The sequence below is a fragment of the Aspergillus candidus genome (assembly GCF_002847045.1).
Source record: "Aspergillus candidus strain CBS 102.13 unplaced genomic scaffold BDW47scaffold_2, whole genome shotgun sequence".
Lineage (NCBI taxonomy): Eukaryota > Fungi > Ascomycota > Eurotiomycetes > Eurotiales > Aspergillaceae > Aspergillus > Aspergillus candidus.
In genome coordinates, this window is record NW_020194007.1 from 745,043 (window position 1) to 766,233 (window position 21,191).

Sequence of the window (21,191 nt, forward strand, 5' to 3'; positions counted from 1 at the left end):
GATTAGTTTGTGGATGACTGGAATGTCACTATTCCAGATAATAAATCACATCAAATAGAAATAATAGAAATATTAAATAATACAAAAGAATGGAAGAAGAATCAGTCTCGACTTCATGGTATGAAAATCCATGCGGGAATTTCTTTTCCTTGAAGTAATGGAAAGAAAAGATGGAAAAAATGCAATCCAATGGAAATGCCCGGCGTGGATCAGAGCAGTCTGTCCTGGTCTGGTTCCGAGATTCGCTCTACAATCTTTACAATATCATACAATAGCATACAATCTTCACCATTCAGTCTGATAAGAATGACTGCCATATCAAGCATACGAGGTCATGCTACTCCAATAAAGAACAATTGAAAACTTGAGCCTGGTAGTGACAGGAGGCGAAAGAGACCGATATCGTCCTCATCCCGAGCCATTAAGTAATGATGGATTGGGATCGTCTGGGGTTGCCTTTGATGGAACTTTTCTTAGTCGTGATTTATGTTTTGATTTCTCACACCGTATTGCATCAACAGGTAGCTGTCAATACATCCGGAGTCTCCCGACTGCTTGTCTTATGATTCTATCCGTATATGATATTGATATTGATATTGACCGATACTCTCCACGTTGAATGATATTGATTGAGATTCTGGACAGTTTTGACCATAGTCTCCATTCCATTCTCTATCTCCATTCTTCATTCCATGTATTGATCCATGATTCTCCATTCTGATCCTGATCCATCCAGACTGTTTCCATAACGGTCTGGCCACTGACCATCTTTCCTTTACGTAACTCCTCTGCACGACTCCGTTTCCCCTCCTCTCTCTTCCACTCCCTTCTCCCTCTTTTTCTCTATCGGTTCTTTCTTTCTTTCTTTTTGAATCATTCATTATAAAGTATCATCGATCATGATATCCCCCATTCCCCCTTATAAATCCAGGTCCGGTTAGGTCAGGTCAAATCAGGTCAGTCAAAATGTACCTGACCGATCAAGTGACATGGTGGGGAACCCCTCCTTAGTCTCGCCCTAACACGTTCAGGTTCATCTAATCCATCCATCCATACCTCCAGCAGTCCCTAAACGGTAGCCAATTCCTCCATCCCTCTCAACCAATCGCTTTCCCTTGTCAGGCGCGTGCTCAGCTGCTCCAAGCCCTAATACAGCTGGTGAAATCATGGACATTATAGTGTATCTCATCAGCATGATAGAATACAATCCAAGTGGACCCATTCACCGGTCTTCCTGTCCTCCGAAGTCGAAGTCACGGGGCAGATGTCTCCATTCTAAATCGTCTTAATAGAATAGTAAACAAAAGACTCATGTGATGGACGCCTGGTGGGGCAACATCTCCGCGGTTACCCCCGATACCTCCCCGTATATCATTCGATGTATCCGTACTATCCCTATAACTATCTGTACAATATGTCTACCCGGTATAATGCACGGCTAAACTAACCCTAATCCATTCCCTGCTCCCACGCCAAAGTTCAATTCAGCCCCAGCAATCAATCCCTTCTGACCACCAGACCAGCTGCATATTTCATTCTCAATTACTCCCAAAGACTGTCCCTTCTCAGTCCGTCTGGCAGCGATTGGCGGGCGGCGCTCGATCGCCGGGCTGGATCTGATAACCCAAAACGGCATAGCCAGATCAGGTCACATGGGGTTTGGCCTAATATGCAGATATCATAGACGCTGTCGATCAGAGGTTCGTCGTGGATGACGGCATGCAATTAACAGCTTCTCTGGTATTCTTTTACTGTGTTCCTATGAGGTTGCCTCCCATTTTACCTCCCTCCCGCCCATGCCGCCAGGCGGTTCCCCCATCACGGGGTATCCCTGATACCTTCACAACCATCTCCTAATCCAAGACCTAAGGGGTGCTTTGCGGCGGAGTGACGGATACTGCTTCGTATGTTTGGGTCGCAACATGGTTTTGCTTGATTGCCACCCCATGTTACAAGGCCATGCCAGCTAACATGACCCGATCTCAACATGCAGGCAGTCATTTGCCTTCACAATGAGTTCATGAGTGATCTGACGTTGATCTTCCGAGAGTATCTAGCACAGACAGCACGGACGGGTTTCGTATCCCCCCCCCCCGCCTCACTAATCAGATGGCGGGCCGTCTTGGCTGCGATAACCCCGCCGTCGGTATTGGCTCGGGAGACGGATAGAGAGATAGATACACGGGACGATCGTGTCTGGTTAGTTGGTGACGGACGTCTTGTCTCGCATTGATTATGCCGTGGTATGCGCACTGACTACGCCGGTTGATGACTTGACGTAGGTCTGTCCTACGCTGGATTTCCAACGGTCAAGGGCGACTCTTGGAAGTTGCTAGATCTTACTCTTTTTTCTCTTCTTCGATCTGACTGAACAAACCCGTTGCTGTCTCGACCATCGCGTATGGGGTATTTTCCAACGGTACATACTATAGTACTATCGAGGAGTTACTTTTCTTCTGTCTACCAGTCCCACTCTCCGCTCAGACACCTCTCTCACGGCAAATGCTCGTTTCCGTCCTAGCCAGACTTAGCTAACCCTAACCATCTAACTATTCACAGGCAACACGAAACTTCTAATCTACGCGCGATGCAACCCCGGGTACGGACCGGTTGTAAAGGGGACCAGCAAATCAGTAAAAGAGTCTGCCATCGCAGGCCGTTCCTTATTGTCGGATACACCCGGTGGGATAGTTATAGATACCTCGTGTTTTGCTCTAGTGATAAGTGATACCGCACTCAACTTCTACTTTGGAGGGGTTGTCATTGTTGTGAAGCGGATAGTGTGAGACGTTCTCTTTTACCGTAGGCGTCTCACGTTTCAGGTGGGATGTTGGCGTGGGGAGAGGTGGGTGGTTATGCTGGGCGTTCAGGTGCGTAGCTTAAAGACGGCCCCAGGCTGCAAGTTATCCGTTGACGCAGATGGGTTGCAGTGCTTGGCTTGGTATGGTTAGCTACATTCCGTGAAATCGCGAGGCATGCAATCGGCCAGCATCAGCTGACATGCAGCGTTTTCCCGCATAGATCGCTGTTTCGGCTCTTTGTGTTTCTTGGAATCTTGCGGTTATCCTCAACTCTTGGTTGAGTCGTTAGGATTGTCGAATTCAACCAAAAATCTTGACTGTTCTCATCTGCCTTGCCCATATTCTAAGCAAGTTTGTAGTCGCGCTACTGGATTGGACGGTTTTGGTTGTTGGCGCAGCTATTGATTGATTTGCCGTGGGTTTGACTTGGTTTTATAGTGCATATCAGTGAGATAGTAGAGCGTATTGGCTCAAGACCATTGATCGGAGAGGTCAGAGTTTCCAAACATTAGGGCACTTTGTGCTCCACTCTCTCGAATCTAGATATTTGGAATGTTTCAGGTGTGCGAGTCATTAGACTTCATGACAGGGTCAATTTATTACGATCAGGTCTATCAGACGTCTGATCAATGACTCCTCCGGTCACTTATCAAGGCATGAACAAGCCTGTCTAGTCTGTCGTTTATCATATCAGAGCCTACAAATCAAAATACTGATGCCTATTCCTGAGACCATCAGCGGGGCTCGGAATGGTCCACTTTCCGTACATGTCAGATCCTCAGAAATCGCTCTACCTGGTTGATCACGAACAATCTATTTTAGGGGCGAATGGTTTCAGATCTGGATCGTTTCACGTCGCAGCCAGGAAGGGCTAAATCTCGTGACGGTGATACTAGTCATACCACTGTTGCACCGAAACGATTGCAGAATCTTCTATTGTCGTGTTTGGTGGCGTATATATTGATTGTTGTGTGGAGATGTCCGAACAATACATTTGTGTCGATTAGAATTGGCTTGTCAGAATCCAAGATGGCTGTGTACGCTGCAGGGATCGAAATCTGTTCCATATTGATCACTCGATGGGAATAAACGCATCGATTATTGCTCCATTCTGGGCGCTAGTTGCAGCCATGAGAGATTGAGGTTACTTTGGCTTGATCTGATCTTGCTGACCTGTGTCTCGATCGGGTCTAGCGTCCCGAAACCCATCAAACAACCACCGGACTCACTTCTCATCCGTCTTTCCATCATCCTTCTTGTCGTTTCACTCGGATCTGATGGTTCAATTCTTTTTTTAATTTATCTCTTGTATATATTTTTTTCTTCAATCTTTGAAATCTAATACCCTGTAAAAAGTTCATTATGCTTCCAAAGCTTGGATCCCTGCCGTTGGTCAACCGTCCTGTGTCCACAGTTCGTCCCAGCCTATCTGAAACTCCCCTTTCCCTTCCTCATCCTCTGCTGGGTCCATCCTAATCGTTACTATCATCATTAGTGAGTCAAGTTTGGGACATCGGGTGAGCCGATCCCCCAGTCATCCGACCAGGAGTCAGTCAACCAAGGGTTGAACCCGTTCGCCTGGGATGGATTCCCTTCAATCGCAAGGATACAGCCCTTTCCAACCCACGCGATAGGACCTCGGATTTTAAAGTCGACCAGCCGCCCCTGTGTCTATCACCGGGCGTGATGTCACGATTGGGACTCCTTCAGGGATCCGTGACCCCCCGTATGATGTCGCTGTGGCTCGTCACTCGCAGTTGCATACCGCACCAGTCTGCACTAACCCTGACCCAACTCCCTTGGCGTCCGACCTAACTCAGGCACAGCCGATGATTTGCTCCATCTGGCGTCGAGAGGTCCACTTCTTTATTTTTCTGATTATTTTTTTTTCCCTTCTAGTTTCCTTCTTCTTTTTCTGCTTTCCCCGTTCATGTGGGAGTTTCCCCTTTTTACTCCATACACCATTATTATAATCCGTACTGTGAAGACGTCCCCTGAGACCCATAAATCGTCCTCACATAGTCTTCAACCCTCAATTGGGGGTCTCCCTGACTTAAGTTAAATCTTCCTCTCGCAACGCTCAGTCTGACCGCTCTTACCCCTGGAGATCAGTAGTCTCTAAGTCTGGGATAGAGTGGGGCCCCCATGGAACCCGGTCGCACACTGCCCCTCTTGGCTTCAAATGAGAAATGGAGAACCTCCCTCTTCTCCGCCATGGCTGTCGCACGAGGCATCCTCGTTTCTCACCCTGTTATTTTACGGAGATTAATTCAACTTTGTGATAGGGGAAAAGGGGTTCAACCGTTCTGGTTCCAAACCCCCGCGCGGTGGCGCCCGGCTCTTACGCCCCCACTGTCCTGATAACTAATTCCACCTTGACGAGCAGATCATACTCCTTATCGATACATCTCCATGGTGCAGAGTTCGGTTCGGATGATTGTCACGAGAAATCAAGAAAACCAAGGCCAATAGTCTGGTCGCATGCCACTGCTCAAGGGGATTGGCCTCTGGGGGTTGGTGCTCGACAAAATGTATTCCTCTTTAGCACCACCTAACGCAGAAAGGGGAAAATGAGTGTCGACCCTGAAAAGGCTTGGGACCTGATTTTTTATCGGATGCCCCTCGGTAATTGGGCCCATGATTCTAGCGGACTGGTTCCTGCGTAGTCCATCGTCTTGGAAGCTCGTCGCGGGCTCCTCTTTTTTAATTATCATTTGTTGGTTTAGGAGCCGACTTTCTCTCTCCTTCCCCATTCCACCCCATCGTTATTAGACGGCGTTGACGTCTTTCCACTCATTATTTTTGATTCCTTTTTTTTTTACCCTTTTTTTCTTCTCTGCCCTTGGGATTGTATCCTGCGAGTTGATTCCCTGTCCTTCTTTCACTCCTTCCAGTCCTTCCTTTACAGTCCTTCGTTTACCACTTTGTTTGACCCTTCTTTCGTTACTGAGGGCCCTTTCTCCCCATTCCTCGCCCAGCGTAACCTTCGAGGAATCGATTCTTGCTTTCCGGAGAGACATTGAATTCCTCGCGAGAAGACTTCTGACTTCTACGGTATCCCTCATTCCCCGGTTCTTGTCGTGGCGTACACAGGTATTGATCGGCACGCAGACATCCCTTGCCCAACTTCGAAACGAAGGGTACGTCCGTGATTTCTTTGCAGTTGTAGTCCTTCTATGCTATCCTCTACCCAATCCCATCTTGCTTTCCCCTTGTCCGCCTTCTCCCTGTCCCGTCCAGATGCCAGGACCTCGTGTGAAATGTGGTGGCGGGATGTCCTACCGTATGCAAGGGAATATCCCCCTTGCTTGAGACCGAGCCATCTATGTGAGCCAGAAGTTCAAAGATCTTGCTGGCCAGACCCCTGGACGCCTCGCTTCCTGTCTATGGTGCTTTGTCATTGTTGTTATTGTTATGATCTCATTCTTGCGATCGAATCGACGTTCTTATACCAGCACTCGAAGCCCCACGGCCCGACCAACAATCATTTTACGTCTGGGGGAATAGCAAGATCGATCGCACCACGACTTTTTGACATCCCCGTTATCCATACACTCCTTTGGTTTTTCTTTTGACTGGTCGCTCGTCAGTTTCTTCATGGGAATTTTTACTTACCGCGCCTGGTGATGCTTGCAGTCAACAGATTCGCTCGTTAAGACGACACTCCTTTTGGAACCCACTATTGTCACTCATTTTTGATCTTTATTGACGCTCGATTACCACCATGCCTCGTGCGATGCGGCTCGATGTCGGCCTGGTGACATGCCTGGCCGCCTTCTCCAGCGTTGCTGATGCGTTCTGGCGTCTTCCCTGTCGTGGCCGGAGTGGTCTGGCCCGTATCGATCCTCTGATGGACCCGGGCGAGCCCTCCTACCACGTTCACGCCGTCCATGGATCTGGCGGTGAGTTTGAACCCCGCGTGCCTGGAGTTTGGTCTTGATGCTGATTTCCGATAGCTTTCTCCATGTCGTCCGACGCCGACGTCCTGAAGGCCGCCGACTGTACCTCCTGCGAGGTCAAGCAGGACAAGTCCGCGTACTGGGCTCCCGCGCTTTACTTCGTGGACGAAGATGGCGACGCCGAGTTGGTGGATGAGGTGGGAGGCATGCTTGCGTAAGTGCTCTTTCCTCCTTAGGGGCCATGATTTCGTGCTCATCGAATCGCAGCTACTACCTTCTGTACGGTGAGGGCGTGAAGGCCTTCCCTGAGGGCTTCCGCATGATCGCCGGTGACCCCTTCAAGCGTTCCTTCCCCTGGCCCGTTCCTGATCCCCCCAAGTCCGAGTGGACCGGCAAGCAGGGCTCCCAGGAGGCCCTGGCCGCGAAGGCGCTTGGGTTCAACTGCCTCAACTACGACTCCGACGCGGAACCGTCGCTCGGACGCCACTTCATGCCCAACAAGACCTATCTCGATGAGAACTGCAAAGATGGTATCCGCATCGAGCTGATGTTCCCTTCGTGCTGGAACGGGAAGGACGTCGACACCAAAGACCACAAGTCCCACATGGCCTATCCTTCGCAGGTCATGGACGGAACCTGCCCCGAGGGCTTTGAGACTCGCCTCATCTCGCTCTTCTTCGAGACCATCTGGGATACCTACGCCTTCCGCCACAAGGAGGGCGAGTTCGTCCTGTCCCACGGTGACCCCACCGGATTCGGCTACCACGCCGACTTCATCCAGGGCTGGGAGCAGGACGTTTTGGAGGCGGCCGTCGAGCAGTGCACCAACCCGTCCGGTGAGGTCGAAGACTGCCCCGTTTTCGAGCTTCAGTCCGAGATCAAACAGAAGCTCTGCACCTTTGACCTCCCCGACCTCCTGAAAGACGAGGACGTCGAGAAGTGCAAGGGTGGCCTGCCCAACAAGCTCCTTATCGAGTACGGACCCGAGGATGCCTTCCCCATCAAGTACTCCACTCCCACTTCCTCCTCCGCCGCGTCCACCTCCACGCCCGCTCTCCCCACCCTTCCCGGCCTCCCCAGCATCTCTCTCCCCGATATCGGCGGTATGTTCGCTGAGAGCTCGACCACGTCCGCATCTTCCACTACGACTCCCCCTCCCGCCCCCAGCACCACTGAGACCCCGACCGAGACCCCGACCCCGAGCACCACCGAGGAACCGACCACGAGCACCACCACGACCCCGACCTGGACCCCCACTCCCGTCACCTCCTTGATCGAGGGTCCCATCACCCAGGAGATCGTCTTCGTCGAGCAGCAGGTTGTGATCCTGGTCGACGACCAGGGCAGCACCGTGGGCACCCAGACCGGCGACATGGTGACCGTCTCGACCACCCTGACGACCGCCACGACCGTCGTCTCCACCGAGGTCACGATGGCGACCGAGCCTGCCCACGCCCACCGCCGGCGCCACGCCCACGGTCACCGTGCCCGTGCCCACTAGACGGTTCACCCCGTCGATGGGGCCAGCCCACTGATGACTGATGGGTGAAGATGAGCGACGAAGCGGGATTCTCAACATCGGACACTCTTTGGGCGCCATTCACTTATACTTCTAAAAAGTAATGGCTTTGCACGCATATATCATTCTTCCCAAGCGACACACCCATTCCGTGTTTCTCATCTATAACTTTTTTTGTCACATTACTTTTTTTTTTATCCCCCTCCCCGAGCCGAGCGCGGGCTCCCATTCATGGATGATACTTTTTTAGCCCCCAGGATACCTTCACTATCTTATCTTACTGTCAATTTTTCTTCTCATTTCATATTTCGAATTTCAAATGGATGTAAATGTCACAATTTTCCCTCTTCTCCCTTGTCATTGCCGTTGTCATTGTGCTTGTGCTTGACGAGATGGGTTGAAGCGTAAGACATTCGTCTTGTCTTTTTTCTTTTTTTCTTTTCTTTTGAGATGAGAACGCGGATTGGGGGGAGTCTTGTTAGATTTTATAGCCAATTAACTATGGTCTGGGGGGGTTTGTACCAGATTGTATGGTTTTTTTTCTTTTTCTTCACTTTTTGCCGACGCTGGTCGTCCGCAATACTCTCTCTCTCTTTCCTTAGTGTTATTGTCATTGGTATTCTCGTTTCATTACAATACTCAGCACTGTCGTTGTCGTTGCAAAATTTTGTTATTGTTGCTCTGGAGTTATACAGTCAGATAGATATACTATCTGGATTATATTATGGATTCATTCATCACGAGAAAATTTCTCCACTACAGTGTACAATATACATGCTACTGCGTATCCATCTTTCTGCTACCTGTAGGCATGACGATCTGTCTCAGATAGGGACAGGGGAGAAAAAGCTTAAGTCGGTAGTACTATCCCGCGGGGAAGAAGACAGAAAGAAAGGGGGAAGGGAGGGGGATTAGGATCGTCGGTCTGTTCGCGGAGTTGGAGGCGAGTTGGGTTGGAGTTGGACTAGGGACTAAAGTAGGGGTTAGGAGGACTAGGACGACTAGGGAGGGGTAGACACTAGAAGGAGACACTAGAAGGCTAGATTGTTTAGTTGGATTAGGGTGTGTCTGTTGGATAGGGATGTAAGGATGAGGTTTTTTTCTTCTTCTTTTTTACGGGGGTATCAACTGTATATGTAAATTTTCTTGTATAGGGCCGGTGGATTTGTTCTATCGGTATACACCTAGGATATAGGTAGTTATTCAGTTGTGAGATGGATAGATAGATACCTAAATAAATGGATAACAGATAGCCCTCCCTATACAAAACAATCAACGAGAACATGACGTAGACCCTCGATTGTGGTCTGATCTACAGTATTAATCAAAAGTAACCAACTAGTGGACAAAACAGAATACATGGTAGGAGTTGTCTCCTTATATCATCATTTATGATCACCATTGCGTACGGAGCACAGTAGTATGTAGGATGTACCCTCATAATAGAGAATAGAGATAGAAACCACCCAAGCATCATTCATCATTATAATACGAATTGCTCAGCGAACCGCTCAGCGAACCGCTCATCGCGTATTCCGACTCTCATGAGATGAACATGTTACTTCCCCCCCCACTGGGTTAACACGGTGGTGTTTTTTTGTTGGCGGAGGTGGTTGGCTGTTAATGTGGTGATGATCATTTCATCTTATTTTATTCTATTTTTTTTTTCCTCTTCTGGGGGTGTATTATCTGGGTTTACTACCTGTTGTTACTCCTGCTCCTTTCTGGTCCCGCTGGAACGACTACAGTTGCGACTACGTAGTAGTGGTATGGAGGTTCGTGCTATCCGTGACATTCTCCTCCTTGATCTTAATATGGTGTAGATCGGAAACACCTATCTGATACTACTCATTCTAGTATTGATATCAAGCTTTGTTTGGTTTGCACAACTCATGTCTGTGGATATGCCTGTCTGTCGTTATTGGTGTATGGATAGATGAATAGATATATAGATCGATAGATATATAGGTAGGTAGATAGCTATCTACTTGGGTATTACGGCAGTTATCCTGATATACAGTTACCGTGGAACGTACGTATATTCACAGATCAACGACATGGTCAGACCTTGCATGATGATGTAGATAATTTTGCAGATTACGTACAAACACGATGAAGAATCTAAATCGACCGATCAACTATTGCAGCCAAGGAAATCCGGATGAGACTGTTTGGCTAATTGTATGCAATGGGGTGGTTGTAGAAATTGGGTTGCTCTGATCATGTAAGAAATGATACATCAGTAGCTAAATGATGGGTAAGATAGGGTGGTTATGACCAGGCCCAGTCTACATGACTGCCCATTACTCATATACAAGTGTCGGATATCAGTAAAAATCTCATATTCAATCATTAATTCAAGAAACGCCTCCACCAAACACCTAACCTAGCCTAACCTAACCGAACGTCATCTCCATCCACCCGGCCAACACGTCCGGGACACATCCAACCATGTATGCCGGTCTAAGCACAAGACATATATAACAAAGTAGAAAAGGAAAGAGATTTACGGAGACGGCGGTGATATCCAATCTCCCTCTTGCAGCCACACCCCAGCCCCGCTGTACTTGCCGGCCTCGGCGCCCCGCAAGAAGGCAAAGCGGAAGAACAAGACGTCGGGTTTGAGATCGTCGTCGTCGTCGTCGTCGTCGTCGTCCGACTCCAGATCGGCCTCGTCCAGCTCATATTCACTCTCAATCACAGATTGATGCTGCAGCTCCAGGCCGCTGTGGCCGTGTCGGTGCCAGGTGAACTCGCCCTCTGGGTCCTCGTCCACGTAGCCGCGCCAACGCTCGACATCGTTGACCAGGACGGAAACACCGTCGACACCCAACTTGTCCATCCGGTCCGTCTCCCACAGGGCGAAGGTGATGTTGCCGTTGCCGTGGAAGGCCTCGTGAGAGCCCGGGTCCGGCAGCGTGATGTTGACGGACGCGTCCGTGACGTTGGGGTACGTGCTGCCCCACCAGCCGTGCGCCCCACCCGCGCCCGGGGCCAGCTCGCCCAGCGCGGCGGGTGTCTCGATGATCGAAGCGAAGCCCCATCGGGCGATGCCGTTGATGAAGAGGCCCAGTAGCAAACCCTGATAGATGAGCGACGGGCGCGTGGGGATGGCGGTCCCGGGCATCAGCAGGATGGCGAGGATGTAGTGGTGGATGCGCAGGCGGAGGCCCGGCAGCGGGAGCAGGATCAGCAAGATCAGGGCCATCGTGCCGTAGATCTTGAGGTAGTGCGGCATCACGCCACCCTGGCGGATCTGCCAGGCCTGGCTCAGGATGATGGTGACCACGGTCGGGATCACCAGCGCCAGCGCGAGCTTGGCCCCAGGCTGCTGCTGGATGTCGTAGGGGGTCAGACGCTCGAGGGGGATCAGACGCGCGAAGGTGTAGTTGTTCAGGGCCCCGATGAAAATGGGCGGGACGTAGAGGAAGGCCTTGGTCAGCTGGTAGCTGGGCGCCGACAGCGGAGTCAGGAGCGGCCGCGCGCAGTACTTGTACAGCACGTAGGCTACGAACGAGGCGGGCAGCAGCCGCGACAGCAGGGTCGACACCAGGTCGGCCAGCATGGGATACGACGGCGGGTCCGACACCAAACCGGTCTGGCAGAAAATCATGAAGAACGTGCTGAAGAAGAGAACGGCGGGCGAGGTGCAGAAGAACCACAGGGCCGCGACGGCGCCGATCGTGATGCCCAGCAGCGTCCAGCGGGGATCCTGCGGGCAGGTCTCCTGCGAATCGGAGAGCGACACGAAGCTGAATGACTTGGGGAACGTGGACGGGAAGCCGACGGACTTGATGTCGTTGCGCTCCGAGGCGGGGAACGAGTGCGCGGCGCCACCGAGCTTGATCACGCCACATCCGCCAACGCGGTTAGTGATGACACCGGCGTGGATCGCGGCCTGACAGACAAAACTGTCGGCCCGATAGACCCCAGGTTCATCAGAACCCGGCTCGGGTCCGCCCACAACGAGACCCTGATAGCTGTAGGTCTGGTTGCCCACGGTATAGAATTCGCCCAGCTTGGCGTCCCGGCAGTTGGCGGGGCACCGGAAGGGGATGGAAGCGGCGGAAAAGGGTCGACAGTCATTTCCGTTGAGACCGCATTCGTTGCCGGATTCCCTGTGGTTGGGTCAATACGGATGGTTGTGTGAAAGGGGAGCAAGATGATATGCATACCAGAAACTCGTCGAACAGGACAGGGTCTGGGGCGTTCCATAGCCCTCGATATGACCCCCGGACCGCGAGTGCAGCAGAATGATGGTCCAGGGCAAGAACCACACCAGATATAGCAGACACAGTAAGGTGATCTTATGCTTGCGTTTGGGACAGAATCGGTCGAGCAGGCGAACGGGCATCTCCTGCAGGCGAGGGAGCAAGGGTTTCAAGAGCAGATCATGCGGGGGATCGGGGCCCTTGACCCAGTTGGCGGTGGCTCGACCGGCCTTTCGGATGGGGAGGGGAACCCAGCCCCACCGGAAGGACTTGGATGACTCCGTCAGCCACACGGGGAGATAATGCCCGGCTTCATCATCTGGACGGAGGAGATGCTCGGTGTCGGCATCGGTAGAGCGGGTCTCGTCATCCAACAACGGTGGGATGTAAACCCGAGCGCCATCCTCGGGACCTTCACCAAACATGCTGTGGGCGATATTGCGTCTTCAATAGACAGATCGGTGGCAATATAATCGGATTTGAGAACGAGATGGGCACGACGAAGCGAAGACGAGTATGGACAGAACGTTGGTCGAACGAGAGATGGGGAGAGGGACCTTAACAAGCGTCGGACGAACAGACGAAACGGACCGACGACAAGGACATAAGAAACGATCGAACCGGGAGACAATGAGGAATAACGATAGCGAGGGGTAGATAAAAGAGAGATCTGATGTGAGGAAGAAGAGGGAAAGAGAAGAGAGAAGAGAAGCAGAAGATGAAGGCAGACGTGAAAGCGAAAGAACTGGAGTCACCGGAACAGATCGGCAGGTGGCGGTGGTGGCCAATCACCGCTGCTTATGTCATCGTTCCTGGCCGTCTGTTCTGGGGTACTTGTTGTGTCCCTATATAGATGTGTATACATTTAGATGTATAGTCCTGATTCTTCAGAAAGAATACCTAGATAGACAATACTGAATGGTACTCTAATAGATATCAGTGGGGTCCCCCGGATGGTTGATCGTGAGGCTATAATTGGACTGACATCATATGGATGATCCTCATCTAACGGTCCTGACTAACGAAGCGTTAGGGCTCGGAGATTATCATTATAGTACGGAGTACGGAGTAGAGGATAGGTAGTTACTACCTGCCTAGTTATCTATGATAGTATGGATCCTCTCGCCTCTCAAGTCCATCAATCCATCAATTACAGGTGGTTGCTACAACTCCATGACCGCGAATGGATGGATGAACCATGGATGCCATGTCAGCCTCGTCTAAGTCGGCCCCTCTGGTCTCCACTCAAGACATCGGATCAGGCGAAGTCCAACTGCCAATGATGTGGATGATCCTGAAACTAGACTAGATCCAAACCAGACTGATGCTTATCAAGCAACGTTAACGCCGTTATCTTGAACGGTCTTGGTGTATTTATGTCTAACTTTTCCCTTCACAAAGAACCAGTGGTACAATATCAATCGCAGAGCGAGATAGAATAGAACACGATCGAAATTGATATCATCATGCCTCTATCACCCCCTAAAGACCTCTCCCATCATTTCTCCGTGACGGCCAAACGACGCGAACCCAGCAACATCAAAGACCTGTACAAGTACTTCTTCATTCCAGGCATTGCCAACCTAGCCGGCGGTACCACTCCCATTTTACCTTATCTTCTGTTCACTTCAGCCAATTCATCCTAATAAAAATCTACAGGTCTCCCAAACGCCTCCTACTTCCCCTACGACACCCTCGAAGCCAAAACCGCCCGTCCCCAGCGCCTCCCCACCACCACCACCTCCTCCTCCTCCACAACAACCACCCAACCCACCAACCGCATCCTCATCCCCAAAGAAAGAACCACCTCCGACCCCCAGCATAGGATTGACCTCGCAACCGCCCTCCAATATGGCACAGCAGAGGGTCTCCCACCAATGGCCTCATTCGTCCGCCGCTTCACCCGCGACCACCTCCACCCGCACGTCCCCTATGCCGACGGGCCCGACACCATCCTCACCTGCGGCTCCACCGACGGCTTCGCCAAGGCTATCAACTTGTTTTCGGAGCCCTGGGTTCCTGGTCGGGACCCCGTCTCGCGCCGTCAGGGTGTCCTCTGCGAGGAGTTCGTCTACATGAATGCCATCCAGGAGGTGAAGCCTCATGGTCTTAATGTTGTCCCTGTGGCGCTGGACGCGCAGGGATTGAGACCCCATGGGAAGGGTGGATTGGCTGATGTGTTGGCGAACTGGGATGAGCGGAGGGGGAGGAGACCGCATTTACTGTATACCATTACGTAGGTTTTCTCTTCTCTTTTCGCTTTTGTGTTTTTAGAGAAGGATGCAATCCCGTCTAGGGCATGTCAGCACATGTGACCGCCCTCATCTAACAAACGTATACAAGACTAACATCAGCAGAATCGGCCAAAACCCCACAGGAAGCACCCAGTCCATTCCCCGCAGACAAGAGCTCTACGCCATCTGCCAGAAATACGACATCATCCTGATCGAAGACGACCCCTACTGGAACCTGCAGTACGACACCAACTCCCACTCACCCCCCCACACATCATCCGGATACCCCTTCCTAGACTCGCTCACCCCGTCATATCTCTCCCTCGACACAGATGGCCGCGTCGTCCGCCTCGACACCTTCTCCAAGACGATCGCCCCCGGCTGCCGCCTCGGATGGATCACAGCGCAGCCGGCCGTCGTCGAGCGTCTGACGCGCATCACGGAGACAACGACGCAGCAGCCGTCGGGGTTCACGCAGGCGATGGTCGCCGAGTTGATATTGGGGCAGCAGGCGGGTAGTACCAGCAGCAGCAGCGGCTGGCACATGGACGGCTGGGTACGTTGGCTCGAGGGCCTCCGCGAAGGCTACCAGCGCCGAATGCAAGACATGTGCACGGCGTTAGAAGAAGGGCAACACATACTGAGCGTCGACATCAACGACAACGCCGTTACCGACACCGAGGAGGATAACGAATGGGAATGCATCGAGCGCACCCCCATGTACGAATTCTCGCGGCCCGCAGGCGGCATGTTCGTGTGGCTCCGCGTGCGTCTGGAGAACCATCCCTTGCATGGCAAGTATGCGGAGGCGAGGCTCACACGTGCGCTGTGGGTGATGCTCACGCGCGAGCCGTATCTGTGTCTGCTGGGTCCCGGGACGATGTTTGCGCCGGATGAGGCAGTGGTGGAGAAGGCGGCGTCGTTCTTTAGGTTGTGTTTTGCGGCTATGCCGGCTGAGGAGGTGGAGGGTGTTACGAGGAGGGTGACGGATGGGATGAAAGCTTTTTGGCAGGTGAAGGATTTAGAGGGGTTGGAAGATGTCAATTAATGTTTTTCATTGATGTTTGTGATTCGTGAGCATTCTGTTCTTGATACATTGTTTTCGTGGTTCATATTGTCCGTCCGTATCATCCTTATCATATCCACCTCATATCATAGTAGCCATATCCCATATCCCATAACATCATATCCATATCCCCCCGCATGTTTAGGGTCATTCACACATAAACGCCATACGCATCAACGCCATAAACCCTACCGAAAAACGAAAGAAAAAGAATCAACCCGCAACCCCACCTCGCGATTTCCTCTGCACCTCCCTCAACCCCCTCAGCAACCTCTCATACCGATCCACCCCAAGCGCCCTCCTACCCCCAACACTCATGCCCCTGCCCCCCTTCACCTCCACCTTCCCCTTCCCCGTCCCCATCTCCATCTCCACCTCCTTCGCTCCCCCAGGAACCGAAACCGCCCTAACCCTAACAGCCCCATGCTTATTCGTCCAACCCCTCGCACTCGGCCCAATCTTCACGCCCCCCTGCACGGCCCGATCCAGCTCCGTCGGACTCAGTAGCCGACTCACCTCGCGATTCGCAGGACTGACAAGTAACGGGTCTGTCTCGCCGACCACGCGACACTCCTCGTCCAGCACGAGGAACTCCCGCTCCGGGGCTGTAATGCTCGGGTCGAAGGAGGAGGGGTGCTGCGCTACTTGGTCGTCGGTGCCGAATTGGGCGGTTTCGGCGGGGGAGGGGTGGAGCGCTTGTCTGTCGAAGAAGAGGCTGAGGAGAGTTGGTTCGGGGGTACTTGATAGGGAGGTGGTGTGCCAGACTGGTTGGGGGGTTGGTTGTGATTGGGCTGGTGTTGTTGTTGTTGATTGTGTTGATTGTGGTATGGGAGGAGGAGAGGGCTGTTTGGGAAGATGCTGTCGTGATAGTCCTGGAGATTGGTTGAGAGTGTGACGGATGAATGGACGATTGCCAAAGAGAGGCCCGTTGTTGATGGGCGGGTCTGGTCGGGGCATGGAGGGCGCTGCGTATGTGCGGAGGAAGAGAGATGTATAAGGAGTGGGTGGTTTGAATCCCCTTGCGAGGGAGGTTCTCGACATCATTTTCGCGGTTATATCGATATCAATATCTGTCTTTCTGTTTTTGATTTCTTAATCAATAATGTATTGGTCTGATAAGACTAACCCACCACAGCTAGCTGCTCCCAGCTATCTATATACGACGATCCCAGGGAAGTACAAATGTCGATCGTTATTGACGTCACCATGCAACCACACTTCGCCGCTGAGCAACATCTACCCCACAAACCTTCCTATGTGGAGCTGAATCCAGACCCTGAGAGCGAGCGCATGGCTTATCCGACCACGGTACATCCGTCGCCACAATCACCCCCTACTCAATTGGCTTAACCAAGACTGCAATTACACAGATCATATCACAAGACAAACCAAACGCCAATCCAATTTGCTAATTTCCTACTAGATGTATCGCAAATTCCGGAACGCCCGCATCATCAGATACACCCCGTGCAGCGTCGCGTACATGCCTCCGCCGGCCGTCACCCACGCGGGTAACTGGTAGCGTAGGGAGGAGAGAGGGATGTGGCCAGAGGTGGGGCGGCGTCTGTCTGGGGGCTGTTTTTGTTGGTTTGGTTTGGGTTAGGATGGAGTCCATAAGGGAGACGTACCGCCTGGAGTCTGTTTCTCAGGTTGATGACCTGCTGTCTGGAGCGAGCGACAAGTGCCGGGAACATTTTGCTGTATGTCTGTTTGTCTGTATGTGGATGGGTATGGACATGTAGGGTTGTTCAGTGTCAAAAGACCTAGTAGACCTCCGCGCGATATATACGAGTAATACTGCTTTGGTGGCAATCATTCCGCGGGGTTGTCACAGGACTGGAGACGTAATATCGAAATAAAGTTGGGTGGCGAAGACAGGGTCTGGTGGAAGATGCATCTGATTGATGTGAAGCCATGGATAGAGGAATGCCAGACCAGAGCTCATCGTTTAGAGCTGAACATTGGCTGGGAAGCTACGGATCCAGATTCTAATCCTGATCCAGATCTTGTCCGTCCGTGTTCAAGCTTTGATAGTACCAACATGAGATATAGGGTTCTAGGTCAGTACCAGGCTGTTTGGCATTACTCCGTACAGCGTAGCAACCTGTATAACTTGACGTGTATCTGGAGATAGGAGGGGCATTGGATCAACTGGGCAAATAGACTGATTCAACTCGATCAGGCAGATACTCGTTTTATCATCCACCTGAATCAGCATGCATAGGTTGATATATTGAAACAGGGCCTCTTCCCTAAGGACCCAAGCCAGTGACAGCAGAACGCGAATTTTAGCGTGTGATTGGTATATATTAGTGAATAATAGACATTGGAGACCAGATGAGTACAATAGAACAGCCACTGGAAGTGAATACGGTATCAAGTGCCATATTTCCAGATCCGGGTTATCGTACTATTGAATACATTCTCGTGTGGCCATTATCAAAATGCGACATCGAAAGGCTCACGTGACAGTGAGGGGAATGTTGACATGAAAGTCGTAGTTTGACGATTTTCTCATGGACATCATACCATTAAAGTAAACAATCATTCTTTCAAATGTGGACATCAATTCGGTGACATCGGATAGCGACAGCGACCGAAAGTTTTTCCACCCGAAGCGCAACAGCGACATCCACAATTCATTCATTCAATCAATCCCAACAGCACTTCATATTACTACCTATCCAACCAACCACCAATATGTCGGAAAACACCGACCTCGCCGAAGAAATCGAAGCCATAAACGCCATCTACGACCCTGACACCCTCGTCCCAACCACTACCACTACAGACCAACAACCCACCGCGACAACCCTCCGCCTCCAACTCCCCGACCACCCCCACCTATCCTTCCTCCTCGCCTGCGACACCACATACCCCGACACCGCGCCGCGCATTCTCGGCACCGCATCGACCGCCGCCCGCGGCCAAGGCCAACTCGCCGTCGACGCGCTACACGACGTGCTCGCTCGCGTGCACCACCCGGGCGCCGTCTGCCTCTTCGACCTTATTAGCGAGGCCAGTGATGCCTTCCGGGAATTGCGCATTGGCGAGGATGTCGCCGCGGACAATACCAATCATCACGACCAACAAGCAGAAGAGAGGGTAGATGAGGAGGAACAAGAGACAAGGGACGAGGAGGCACTCAACGAAACCCACCCCCCACCCCAATGGACCCTCTCAGACGTCATATCGGAGAAGAAGTCCGTCTTCGTGGCGCGCGCAGCCCGCGTCCACAGCGGGGCGCACGCCCAGTCCTGCATCGACCACCTACTAGCGACAGAGAAGAAAGTCGCCGCCGCGACGCATAATATCAGCGCGTGGCGTGTGAAGGAGACGCGGGCGGGCGGCAGGGGTGATGCCGGTGAGGTGATGATCGTGCAGGATTTCGACGACGACGGGGAGGCGGCCGCTGGGGGACGGCTACTACATCTAATGCAGCTGATGGATGTGTGGGATGTGGTGGTCGTCGTTACGCGGTGGTATGGTGGGATTCATCTGGGGCCGGATCGGTTCCGCATTATCAATGCTGCTGGGCGTGATGCGTTGGTGAAGGGGGGTTTCAATTTGGAGACGGGTGCTGGCGGTGGTGGTCAGGATAAGGGGAAGAAGAAGGGGAAGAGGTGATTCAAGTGCCTCACTGGTGGACGCCTTGGTGTTGATGTTTGGATTGGCGCCGGACTCGAGTCGTCTCGACTCGACTGCCTGACAGCAGCGGATCTACTCTTAGTGACTGTGCTACCCGACACCAAAGACACAGCGCAGAAGTTTCAGCAACAGCCCAGGATGAAGTTTCCACGTGCGACATCTACATCCTCGAAGTACACCAAATCACCACGAATATCCTCACTTCATCACCACGCGACAGTCCAAACCACAAGGCTAACCGCCCATTCCAATCCCAACCAGCGACTCAACTCAGGCACCCTCGAACCGCGCCCCTCAAGTCCACGGCTAGGTAGAAACAGTCTGAAACCAAACATGATCCATCTTAACGACCTACCTACTACAAACCCACCAATCGCATCGCATCAGGCCACACCTCGCCCAAAACCGATTGTTTGACGCAAAACCTAACCCCAAGGGATGGATGGGATGGAACATGCCATGTGACAAGACATTGTGTTACTTCGTTCGTTCGGCAACGAGTGAACCCCTGGCGCGAGGGGTGTGCTTTCAGCGGGTTGTTTTGGTTTTGGTGGATGGCTGGCCATTCATGTGCTTTGTATGGGGCTGTGCGAGTACCGATAGAAGACATCCATGTGTATTATACTCTGGAGTAGACGGCAATTTAGAGAAGTAAATAGAAGTCGCGTGCTTATTATATCTCTCCTTACATGCGTTAAGTGGGCCCTCGGCACGCTTCGAACTAGAGTATGGAAGGGGTCTCGTGGATTAACCGCCATGTACAGAGACACCGTGGTAGTACATGGAAATAACCAGTTACCCCATGTTATTCAGATGATCCAAAAAAAAAATAACATGCAAAAGAAAGGTCTCATTTAGTATTAAGGATCTCATTAATTTAGAATGTATTGAGCATTGTTGTACTACATCAACCAAAAAGCGAGCACAGAATCGGCCTTTGGCCGCGATGGCTCAATATGGAACAACACATCAAAATGACTGGTCAAACAAAAACAAGTTCCAACTCTAATTTCTTGGGTCGTGCGTTCGAATCCGACTATTATCAGTCAAACAGACGGTCTTTTTTTGCCGCGGTTTTGCTGGTTTTAACTTTACTTTCGTCAGAGGCTTTGGCTTTTTGTTGATACCACCTTCAGGTGGTTGATAAATCCTTACTAATACGAGGACCTGCATAAATAATGCTCTGCGAGCAAAAGAGTAAAGCCTACCCTGAAGATAATTGACTTAGTTGACTACCTACTCAGAGTATGAATTTCTATTCCGTACAGATACATTAGCATCAGTATATCCAATCCATGTGGCGTCCTCGACAATGATCGACTACTGAGGCAAATCCTTTGGCCCCAAAGATCCACCTGCCTTGCCCTGTTTATGGGGCATCTTACGTACATCTTGACGCGATATCTCTGCGTGGCTTTGTATGTGGATCCAGCGGGCTTGTACAGTCCTGCAGTGGTTCGATGCTGTGGATTACAAGATTCACATACTTGTTGGGGAGGGCTGGTGGTGGGCGTGGGACTGTACCTCACCTCGAGCAGTGAGATGCAGGAACCTCGGGCTACTACGCAAGTGAGTGCTTAGCCAGCCTCCTGCCAGCCACCCTGGACTAGGTTGTATTAAAACGGGCGTACACTGCACGTACTCTACTCGGTACATGTGCTAACTAGTGGGCCTAGGTCTAGACAGGCACATGTGGCTTTGGACCACTTATGGGCTACAGCTATTCCGTGGAGTTCCGTGGTGTAGGTAGCGAGGTTTATGCTAGTATCAAACTTGAGAATAGGTTGTATATAGACTCGGTCGAGAGATGTGG

The 21,191-nt window shown here is 51.6% G+C and overlaps 6 protein-coding genes across 6 annotated transcripts; 4 read left to right on the top strand and 2 right to left on the bottom strand.

Moving 5' to 3' along the window:
* Positions 1-1,453: 1,453 nt before the first annotated feature.
* BDW47DRAFT_98232 (uncharacterized protein) lies at positions 1,454-2,741 on the top strand. The gene has a single exon (XM_024820599.1). The coding sequence runs from the start codon at positions 1,988-1,990 to the stop codon at positions 2,231-2,233; it is 246 nt and encodes an 81-aa protein (XP_024676313.1). The 5' UTR covers positions 1,454-1,987; the 3' UTR covers positions 2,234-2,741.
* A 3,784-nt stretch (positions 2,742-6,525) lies between these two features.
* On the top strand, positions 6,526-8,201 carry BDW47DRAFT_122069 (DUF1996 domain-containing protein; the record flags this gene model as incomplete). The annotated part of the gene is made up of 3 exons (XM_024815766.1): positions 6,526-6,703; positions 6,758-6,914; positions 6,968-8,201. 3 exons carry the CDS (start codon positions 6,526-6,528, stop codon positions 8,199-8,201), a joined length of 1,569 nt encoding a protein of 522 aa, XP_024676314.1.
* Positions 8,202-10,725: 2,524 nt separating this feature from the next.
* On the bottom strand, positions 10,726-12,855 carry BDW47DRAFT_122070 (LCCL domain-containing protein; the record flags this gene model as incomplete). Its single annotated transcript, XM_024815767.1, has 2 exons — positions 10,726-12,337; positions 12,395-12,855. The coding sequence occupies 2 exons, from the start codon at positions 12,853-12,855 to the stop codon at positions 10,726-10,728; spliced, it is 2,073 nt and encodes a 690-aa protein (XP_024676315.1).
* A 1,015-nt stretch (positions 12,856-13,870) lies between these two features.
* BDW47DRAFT_98241 (putative aromatic amino acid aminotransferase) lies at positions 13,871-15,750 on the top strand. The gene is made up of 3 exons (XM_024820600.1): positions 13,871-14,023; positions 14,090-14,666; positions 14,788-15,750. Exons 1-3 carry the CDS (start codon positions 13,897-13,899, stop codon positions 15,710-15,712), a joined length of 1,629 nt encoding a protein of 542 aa, XP_024676316.1. The 5' UTR covers positions 13,871-13,896; the 3' UTR covers positions 15,713-15,750.
* A 193-nt stretch (positions 15,751-15,943) lies between these two features.
* Positions 15,944-17,424, bottom strand: BDW47DRAFT_122072 (uncharacterized protein; the record flags this gene model as incomplete). The annotated part of the gene is made up of 3 exons (XM_024815768.1): positions 15,944-16,445; positions 17,151-17,305; positions 17,359-17,424. The coding sequence occupies 3 exons, from the start codon at positions 17,422-17,424 to the stop codon at positions 15,944-15,946; spliced, it is 723 nt and encodes a 240-aa protein (XP_024676317.1).
* Positions 17,425-18,430: 1,006 nt separating this feature from the next.
* BDW47DRAFT_122073 (IMPACT family protein) lies at positions 18,431-19,357 on the top strand (the record flags this gene model as incomplete). The annotated part of the gene is made up of 1 exon (XM_024815769.1): positions 18,431-19,357. One exon carries the CDS (start codon positions 18,431-18,433, stop codon positions 19,355-19,357), a length of 927 nt encoding a protein of 308 aa, XP_024676318.1.
* Positions 19,358-21,191: the final 1,834 nt, after the last annotated feature.